This window comes from Otolemur garnettii, unplaced genomic scaffold, assembly GCF_000181295.1.
Source record: "Otolemur garnettii isolate 467f Iridium unplaced genomic scaffold, OtoGar3 scaffold00218, whole genome shotgun sequence".
Classification (NCBI taxonomy): domain Eukaryota; kingdom Metazoa; phylum Chordata; class Mammalia; order Primates; family Galagidae; genus Otolemur; species Otolemur garnettii.
In genome coordinates, this window is record NW_003852613.1 from 402,356 (window position 1) to 412,617 (window position 10,262).

At 56.5% G+C, this 10,262-nt stretch overlaps 1 protein-coding gene across 1 annotated transcript; it reads right to left on the reverse strand.

Annotated features, from left to right (window-relative positions):
• Positions 1-1,868: 1,868 nt before the first annotated feature.
• On the reverse strand, positions 1,869-6,809 carry LOC100965050 (RIMS-binding protein 3B-like). The gene has a single exon (XM_003801722.2). The coding sequence runs from the start codon at positions 6,807-6,809 to the stop codon at positions 1,869-1,871; it is 4,941 nt and encodes a 1,646-aa protein (XP_003801770.1).
• Positions 6,810-10,262: the final 3,453 nt, after the last annotated feature.

Consider the following 10,262-nt stretch of genomic DNA (forward strand, 5'->3'; position numbering starts at 1 on the left):
AAAAAAAGTGCTTATGGTTTCGATGGTAAATTTTATATTTGCCACAATATCACAATTTTTTTTTTCTTGAGATAGGGTGTCACTCTGTCACCCAGTCTGGAGTACAGTGGAGTGATCACAGCTCACTATAACTTTGAACTCCTGGGCTCAAGCAATCCCCATCTTGGCCTACCAGTAGCTGGGACACCCAGCTGTGCACCACCATACTTGGCTACATTTTGAAATTTTTTGTGGAGACAGGGTCTCTATGTTGCCCAGACTGATCTCAAACTCCTGGCCTCAAGTGATCCTCCTATCTCAGCCTCCCAAAGTACTGAGATTACTGGCATGAAAGCCACCATGCCTGGCCTGTTCTGCAGATTTTTATGCCTATGCAAGCTGATGTTCTCAGCTTGATCAACACTAGGCTTGAGAGGAAGAAAAGTGGTGGCTGCCAGTAAGAACTGGAGATGAAGTGCAATGGAGTGAGCTGGCCTGGCTTCTCTCTCCAATTATGCTGCAGAGCCTCTTTGAGCCTTTCCCACTGTATAAATGGGTCATCTTGAGCCTGATGCGGGATGCCAGTGGTCCTTGATCAGTGAGGATTCACAGTGGACTTCCTTCCCTTGCTGGGGCCTGCAGTGTGCAGCTCACAAGCAGTAAGTTGCGTGTGCATGCCACCACTCCCCCTGGGGCCTCAGAAGGCAGCAGTAAGTTCATTCTGAGACAGCCCTTGGGCCTGCCCCTTCCCTGTGCCCACCTTTAGCCTCCCAGGGACAGCTTGGTGGAAACTTTTGGCCCCATTTCGCTAACTTGCCACAAAACCAGCTGGTGGCTTCAATCTTTCTGCCCCTGTGTGCTCTGGTCATTTCTAGCTACACCTGGGAAGGCAGTGTCCTCCTTCTGACAGCAGTATAGGACACGGGGAAACAAAGAGGCATCAGACAAAAACAGAGAAGGATAAAGAGCATCCCTAACCTCTACCCTGGAGAGGGAGCCTGGAAAGGCTATGGAAGGGGTGGCTCTGAGCCTCAAGTGACTTTGCAAAACAGAGCAAACAAGGAAATGCCCTCCCAGGGCGAACCCTTATAAAGTGTCTCAGCAAAAGGGTCAGCTACTAAAGCTATCTGGAGTGGGACCCCCAGCTAGGAGACACTGACTCTACCCACCACTAGCAACACAGCCTCTGTGCAGGGATGTCCTCAGGGAAGGTCTGGCCACCCAAGCCCTTGCGCCCCTTCTCCTCGGTCCTGGCTCTTGGCAGGACTTTCTGCAGCCAGATAGCAGATGCTGAGCTAGACCCAACCCAAAGAGTAAGGGTGTGCCTTCCCTCCCTGGCCAGGAAAACATTTCTATAGCCCTTGCAGACCCACTGGACAGAAAAGAGAGGAAGAGGCGTGCTCGTGTTCCCCTTGGTTGTGTTTTAACTTCTAAAATATTCTTTCTTTTTTCTATGAACATTTTAATGAGAGTCTGAACATAAGATAGAAAAATAACATTCTGATTGCTTTTTTTTAAGATGCAGACTTTTCTTGAGACTTTCACACAAGGCAATGAATGAATAACATTTAACTCCTGAAGAAACACACATTGGCCACAGAAAAAGGCACATCTCCAGATACCTATCATAGTCATCAACAGCTCCTAAATGGCCTTGTCAAACTCTCAGGGATTGGCTTACTGTTTTCTTTGGGATCAATTCAACTCACACATAAACCCTGCTGCTTTCAGAGGCTTGGGTGCTTGGGTACTGGCATCAGTCTAACAATGCACTCAGAGCAAATGCTGCTTTCAAGGGACAGGAGGGGTATTTGTGTGAGGGTCCACATACTTGCTTCTCTGGCTTGGTGTGGGCAGCCAGAGGCCACTACATCTGCAGGGAGCCTTGTTCACTCTCCATGGAGGGACATGTGATCCAGCAAATAGGCTGGAACCAGCCCCCTGTGGCCACCTGACTCTCCATAATAGAATCCCTTGTCATCTACAGGCCCATAGACCGTGACCACATCCCCTGCCTTCACCGCCAGCTTGCCCTTTGCCCGGGTCCCTGCTCCCCCAGCCCTGGGATCATAGTCCAGAGCCGCCATCATGGTCTTTGGAGTCCACAGTGGGGCTCTCCTAGAGTTTCCTTGGGGAATGGGGGAGGAGTCCTGGGGGCTGGTGAGCCCCCCAGAGTCGTCGAGGGGGGCCACAGAGGGTTGGTGCCCTTGTGCCCACACATGCCACCTCTCATCAGTCCACTCCATACCCTCCTCCACCTCAGCCACGAGGTGTCCAGGGATGGTGCCCATTTGCCCATTGCACTCGCCATGATAGAAACCAAGGGGGTCCCGAGAGCCCCACACTCTCAGCAACTGCCCTCTCTGGAAGGCCAGCTCTTCCTGCACACCCTCGGGGTTGGCAGACATCATCAGGGGGTTATAATCAAAAAGGGCCATGAAGACCCTGGCTGGAGGCTCGGCCCCCACCCCTGACTGGAGGGGGCCAGCCCTGGACATCATAATGACTTGGCGGGAGGGAGCTGGATACGGTGCCAAGCTGAGTTTGTGGAGCTGGCACTCTCGCTTGCTCCCCAGAGCCTGTCCTCGCCTGCTCTGGGGCCCAAGCTCCTTCCTCTGCTCTCGCTCCTCTGGAGGCCACAGATCCAAACACACTGCCTCCTCCTCCAAAATGGTACAGAAGTCAGATGCATACTGCTGGCTGGTGCCCAGCTGGGGAGGTGTGAACACCTGGGTATCCTGCTTTTGTCTAAAGGCCTTCTCGAGGGCAGGCTTTTCCTGACATGGTTCTTTCCAGGGCCCACACTCAGGAGACAGATGGACGAATCCCGGAGCAAGGCTTTTTCTGGTGCCCATGTGCCTGTAGCAGTTTTCTCTCCCACGAGGCTGGACATTGAGCAAAGGTGGCCTGTGATTCTGGCGAGCTTTTTGAAAGAGCAGGTCTTTTTGGCAGCCCTCTCGGGCCTCTACAAGCCCCTGGGCTTGGATGCCAGCCCCTGAACTGGGACATTGTCCTTCTGAGCTAAAGTTGGACATTAGAGACTGCCTCCTCAGGGATTCTTCAGAAAATGCTTCTAGGAACTTGGTCTGGGGCTCCCCATAGCTTCCAGGGATGTAAGGGCTGGCCTTGGCACTCAGAGGAGTCAGTGCCAGCTTCTGAGGGCAGATGGGGAAAGTGACTCTGCAGCTGACTGGGTTGCCACAAGCGTAGCTAAAGGGAGGGGTCTCCAGTGATTGGTGACAGGGGAAGCAGTCCTCAGGGATCTGAGCTGGCACTGAATCCAGGGACTCACCACATAGTGACATGGTTCTCACTGAGACATTCTGGCACATCAGGGGCACCTGCAGCTGAGAAAATTCCAACAGAGTGCTCCCAGCGGTGGCATCAGCCACCTCTGACACCTTTAACCCATCAGCGTACACAGCATAGCCAGTGACCTGGACTCCATTGGAGGACCCAGCTGAATCGATTGTCACAGGGAGCCAGCTGACCATCAGGAAACCTGGCAAGGTGTGTCGCTCTACCAGGACGTCCAGAGGAGGGTCGGGAGGTCCTGCCAAAGGTGTGTCGAAGGTGATGGTGGAGGACACTGTTTCCCAGTGCACCTGCAGCAGGTCCCAGGGCAGCTGCACTTCCACCCGCGTGTGGTACTTCGTGCCAGGATGTAGGCCATGGAAGGTGTAGCAGCTCACACCCGCAGGGGTCAGGGCGTGCTCTTGATCATCAAGGTACACCACGTGGGGGTGGCTGCTACTGCTATAGACCCAGTTGATCCTGGCTGATGTGGCTGTGACATTGTGCAGGTGTAGTTGCATGGGGGCCACACAGAGCAATCCATTGGCCCCTAGAAAGGGTCTGGAGAAGCCCTGTTCCTGGGTACTGTGTGGCAAGCCCAGCTGGTAGGCTTCTGTCTTTGTATGCAAGATGTCTGTGGCCACCTCTGCTATGGAGCCCAAGCCCATCTGGCTTGGCCCTCTGCCCACCACTCCCTGGGCTTCCCCAGGTAATAAGCTGTCTTCCTTTGCAGCTTTGTCCTGCCCAGCTGGGATGGGAGAGTGACCAAGGTCAGGGGACTTGGGAGGCAGGTAGCCTGGGATGTTGTTGTCTGGAACCTGCTCCACCAAGTTGGAGGGCACCAGACCCCGCCGGCCATCCTCAAGTTCCCCCTCATAGAAGCCATCCTCATCCATGTCCCCAAAGATATATACATAGTCCCCAGCTGTGAGGGGTAGCTCACCTTCAGGGTGCTCATTGGGCCCCTCAAATGGGTTATAGTTATATTGAGCCAGGAAAATCTTCAGCTTGGCAGCAGCAGGAGCATCTGAGCCTCCCACTTCTGGGGTCAGGGACATGCTGTCAGGCTCTAGATCATCCACCTCACTGGCCGTGTCCACATCCAGAGTAGTGCAAGATGGCACGGTGGCCCAGATGGACTCCACCTCGGAGGAGGAGTTTGACTGGGAGCTGGTTTTCTTGGCCTGAGGCCTGGAGTCCAGAGGTGGGCTTGCAATGACTCTGTCTGGCATATGGGGGGCACTGGTTGGCTCCCCAAGGGCAACTGGGCTCACATCCGGGGAGGCTTCCCTTATCTCTTGTTGGTCTCTGCTGGGCTGTGACAATGTGTGATCTTCAGGTCCTGGCTGGAACTTGGGCCTTCTGCTATTCCTAGTTTGGGTCTCCAGGGTTTGGGTGGCTTCCCCAGGCTGTTCTGCAGGGTGGTTGGACTGACACTGAAGTGCCTGTATCTCCTTCCGGGCAGCTTGGAGATCACATAGAGCTTTCTGGAGGTCGTGCTCCAGCTGCTGCTGCCTGTCCTGTCCACTGGCTGCCTGCTGGAGCAGTTGCTCAGCCAACAGGCCGGCGGCGTCGCGCTCCTGACACGCACGGCCTAACTGCCCCCGTACGTCGCTGTTCTCAGCTTCCACCTTCTGCACCCAGTTGGCCTGGGCTTGGAGTCGCCCATTCTCCTCCGCCAGCCAGGCGCCCTTGCGCAGCGCCACTTGCAGCTGCGCCTCTGCCTCCTCGCCGCGCCGGTGCGCCGCCGCCGCCTGCGCGCCCAGCTCCTCACACTCGCGCTGCCGCGCCCCCAGCTCGCGCTCCAGCGCCTGCACTTGGCGACGCGCCTCCTCGCAGGGAGCGCTCTGGACTCCTTCCTCTGCCCGGGCGCCACCACAGCCCTGCCGCAGTGTCAATTGCCTCTGCAGACGCAGCACTTCCCGCTGGGACTCGCGCTGCAGCCGGTCTAAGTCGCTGACTTTGAGCCACTGGGCGGAGGGGGAACCCTCTCCAGAATTTAGGTTACTGTCGAGGCCAGAGGCTACACGCGCCTGCAGCAGGTGGCACTCCTGCCTCAGCTCTTCGATCTGCTTGTCCTTGGTGAGCAGAGCGTTCGCCTGCTCAGACAAGTCCTGAGCCCGCTGGTGGGCAAAGGCCTGGCAAAGCTCCAGGATAGAGCGACTCTCACAGGGCACAGGCGCGCTCACCGCCCGGAGGTTGGTCTCCTGCAGCATGCGGGCCCGGTCCTCCAGGCGCCGCGCGAGGCCTGCCAGTTCTGCGTGCTTCACCTTAAGCCGCTTTACCTTCTCGTCTGAGCGGTCGGGGAAGCCTGCACGCCGCAGCTGCAAGTTCTCTTCGTGCAGGTCAGAGCAGCGACGCGCCAGCACCTGCAACGCCTCGGCCAGCTCTGAGTTCTGCTTCACCAGCTCATGGTAGTCCAGGCCTGAGGACGAGGGGCTCAGGGCTTCGCAGGGCTGACTATTGGGGCCTTCTCCTCCCCGCGGGTCACTAGGTTTCCCGGGTGGAGATGATGGTGGGGGCAAGGTTGGTGGGGGCAGGGGCGGCGGCGAGGAGGGAACAGGGGAGCCAAGAATGGAGGTGTCCGATGATGAGGCCCGCTCATTGTGCACGGAAGCCTTGGGGCGACTTAGGGTGCTGTCGACAGAGCGGGAACGCTCTGGTGCCAAGGAATCGAGGGAGCTGGCACGCATGGAGAGCAGGCCGCTTGTGGAGCTGGAGCACATGGAAGACATCAAGTTGAGGGAGCGGGAACGGGCACGGACGCCGGCACTCAGGCCGTCGAGAGATTCGAGTCGACAGGCCGGCTTCGGGGTGTGAGGAGTGCTCGAGATTTTGAGGAGCGGCTCTTCGGAGGAGTGCACAGCCGGGGCGTCGGCAGGTCCGGACAAAGCGGGGTGCCAGCGGAAGTGCTCCAGGATGTACTTGAGAAAGAGCTGGCGCTGCACGTCCAGCGCCGCCTGCAGGTGGCGGATGCGCGCGGCCTGCTCGCCGTCGGTTTCCCAGCGAAGCTGCGCCAGCACTTCCTGCAAGCGACAGCGACACCGCGCCGCGGAGATTTCGGGCGCCCCTGTGCGGCAGCAGTAGCCGCGGTTCACTAGCTCCTCTGCCAGCTGGCGCTGCAGCTCCCGGGCCTGGCGCACCACGCCGTCGCGCTCGCGGTGCAGCAGCTGCTGCAGCTGCCGCATCTCGGCCTCCTTCCAGCGCAGCAGCTGCCGGATCTCGGCCTCGCGCTCCCGCTGCACTTCCTCCTGCAGCTGCCGCAGCTCCCGGCTGCGCTGTGCCTCCCACTTGGAGCGCAGATGGTCAGCCAGCTGCTGCCGCTCTCGCTCGGCCGCCTCCCGCAGCTGGCGCGTCTGGGCCGCGAAGCGCCGCCGTTCGGCCCGCCCGCGCGCCCGCTCCGCCTCCAGCTCCGCCCGCACCTTCTCCAGCTCCCGCCTTTGCTCCTCCAGCACCGCTGCTGTCTGACTTGGGCTGCTTGGTTTCTTGAGCGGAGCACGGCCACCGCCCGACGGATTGGGGGAGTCCTTGGTCATTGTGGCCGCGGCCCAGCCGGACACCTGACCTCGCTTGGCAGGCCGCAGTTTGCCAACGGCCTCAGCCCCCGGCCGCGGCCAACGGCCCCGCGCGCCCCTTCCGGCGCCCCGGGCGCGGGGGGGGGTGTCTCCGCGCGCTTCTTCCGCCTCTCGGCATGTTCCTCCACCTCCTGGCACGGATGTCTGCCCCACGCGCCTCTCCATCTGGCGCATATCTTTCCTGGAATGCCTGGAGCTCTTTCTACCCCACATTTTTCCTGCTCCTTTCCCTTAGGAGACCCACCTCAGACGCCCTCCCAGGGAGGGTGCAATCCCTTCCAGGCCAAGGTGCCCAGGAAAGCCCAGGCTGCTGCTTCAGGTCCTAGAAAAAAGGCTGGGTTTGTGGTTCAGGCCATGAAGGGGTGTGGGCACACCTGGCCAGACTTTGCTGTGGGTTCAGGTGGTGTGTTTGGTTTCAGTGGCTGGGAAATAGAGAAGAATATATGTAAACTTTGCTAGACTTGGTTTCCCTGGGATCCTATAGATCTCCAAACAGCCCTAATCATCCCAACTTGTCTTCCAATCCTTTGGGGGAAAGGATGTGTCTGATACACATTGGTGTGGCTGGCTAGAGTGTGTTCAGAGGAGGTGTAAGTGAAAAGTCCTTAGGCAAGATGGCATAGGGACTCAGGGCCAGATAGGTAGGAAAGACGCAAGGGGGAAGCCCAACCTGGCCTACTTACCGCCCATGTCTGGATACCACCTGGCAGCAGAAGCTGTAGCCTCAAGGTCTGAGCTGCTCTTTGGGGCCTGGGGCAGAGACCTCAGACTGAGCTGAGAGTGAGGGTCAGATGACAGCAAAAATGTCAGCAGGGTCTCCAGCTGCAGAACACACAGACACATATACATGCACACACACAAGCACATGACTTTCTGACTAAATACCTGTGTGGCTTTGGAGCTCAGGAGCCCTGTTTCTTTCTTTCTTTCTTTTTTTTTTTTTGGAGACAATCTGAAGCTGTCATCCTGGGTAGAGTGTTATGGCATCACAGCTCACAGCAACCTCCAACTCCTGGGCTCAAACAATTCTCCTGCTTTCAGCTTCCTAGTAGCTGGGAATACAAGTGCCCGCCACAATGACGGGCTATGTTTTGCAGCCGCCATTGTTTGGCGGGCAGGGCTGGATTCGAATCTGCCAGCTCAGGTGTAAGTGGCTGGCGCCTAAGCCACTGGAGCCATAGGCTCCGAGCCAGGAGCCCTGTTTCAAACTGGCTCCTCCCTGCCCTTCCTGCCCCTGGCACAAAGTGGGTCATGGGGGATGGTTGGACATGGTACCTGACCATCTGCATCCAGACCTTGACATTGAGGTCACATTAGAGGCCCCTTTGCTTCTCAGTCGGTGGTGTCTGCTAAAGACCTCCCACAGTTGAATAACTCAGCATATGGCCTTATGGCTCCACCCTTTGAACTATATTCAAGTGTTCTGGGCTTTTCTTGAGACAGACTCTTGCTATGTTGCCCTTGGTAGAGTGCTATGGTGTCATAGCTCACAGCAACCTCAAACTCTAGGGCTCAAACGACTCTTTTTTTTTTTTTGAGGCAGAGTTTCACTGTGTTGCCCTTGGTAGAGTGCTGTGGTGTCACACCTCAGCAACCTCAAACTCTTTGGTGTAAGCGATTCTCTTGCCTCAGCCTCCTTAGTAGCTGGGATTATAGGCGACTGCCACAACGCCCATCTATTTTGTTGTTGTTGTTGTTGTTTAGCAGGCCCAGGTTGGATTTGAACCTGGCATGAGCCCTGGTGCATGTGGCCAGCACCCTAACCACGGAGCTACAGGAGCCAAGCCTATACTCAAGTGTTTTTTTTTATTTTTGATACAGAGTCTCACTTTGTTGCCCTCGGTAGAGTGCTGTGGTGTCACAGCTCACAGCAACCTCCAGCTTGTGGGCCCAGGCAATTCTCTTGCCTCAGCCTCTTGAGTAGCTGGGACTACAGCCACCATCCACAATGCCCAGCTATTTTTTTATTGCAGTTTGGCTGAGGCTGGGTTTGAACTCGCCACCTTCGGTATATGGGGCTGGCACCCTACTCACTGAGCCACAGGCACTGCCCTAAACTTTTTTTTTTTTTTTTGAGATAGGAGACTAAAGCTGTCACCCTGGGTAGAGTGCTGTGGCATCACAGCTCACAGCAACCTCTAACTCCTGGGCTCAAGCGAGTCTCCTGCCTCAGTCTCCCGAGTAGCTGGGACCACAGGCACCCGCCACAACGCCTGGCTATATTTTTTGGTTGCAGCCGTCATCGTTGTTTGGAGGGCCCAGGCTGGATTCGAACTCGCCACCTTCGGTGTACGTGGCTGGCACCTTAGCCACTTGAGCCACAGGCACCAAGCCTACTCAAGTGTTTTAAACCAGGTTCCCCTCAACTCATAGGAAATGCCTTTGGGCAGGAGTGTGCGGCAAAAACACTGGAAATTATGGCTCCAGATGTTCTTTTTATTTATTTTAGAGAGAAGTCTTGTTTTTTTGCCCAGGCTGGGTTTGCATTCCTGGGCTAAAGCAATCCTCTGCCTTGGCCTCCTGAGTGTCTGGGACTATAGGTACTTGCCATTGGGCCTGGCTCAAATGATTTTGTTTTCGGTTTTTGGCCGGGGCTGGGTTTGAACCCACCACCTCCGGCATATGGGGCCGGCGCCCCACTCCTTTCAGCCACAGGCACCGTCCCCAAATGATCTTTTTGAGACGTGAGGTGGATGTGGTATGGCAGTGGGCAGATAGGTGAGATGTGGAAACCGCCTTAAGCCTTGAACTGGTGCTCCTGGACATAAACTGCAGGGAGGGCTGTCTTCATGGGCTCCTCATCACAGCCCTGTCTTACAGAGGCTTGGCAGGAACAGGTGGCCTGCCAGAGCACATGGGTAACTGTGGCAGAGCTGGGTTGTCCCTTCAGGATGGCGTGTGAGACTCCACAGCCTGGATCCCTTGCTGCAGCTTCAAGTGGACATTAAACTGTCATGTCAAGTGCCACCAAGGAGGAGGACACTAGCATGAGTCTCTGGGAACCCCATAGTCACCATCCAGCAGCTGCCTGCACTGGCACCCCCATAGCATGCCAAAGGCATTCTAGAATACGGTTAACTGAGCAAAACGGCTTTGCTGGGCTGGGCTTCTGCCATCCCTGTTCTCACTGTGTTGTGTAGTGATTGTTCAGTGACCTGCCTGTCACCCCGAGTGACTCTGAACTCAGGGATAGAAGGGGCTGTACCTTCCTTGTTCCCACTGTGTCCCTGCATGAGATGAGAGCTGGCACATTCCTGGTGCCCAAGACATATGAGAAAAAGTTGCAGGCAAGGGGGCAAGAGTCCCAGCATTAGCTCATTGTGTTGCTATCTCCCCAGGTCTAGCTTTCTCATCTACAAAATGAAACAGATGGGTGGATGAATTACATGGGTGGTTTTCTTTTTTTTTTTTTTT

Bases quoted from the DNA above. Each gene is read 5' to 3' on its own strand.
- LOC100965050 (XM_003801722.2), bottom strand. From the start codon at position 6,809: ATGACCAAGGACTCCCCCAATCCGTCGGGCGGTGGCCGTGCTCCGCTC.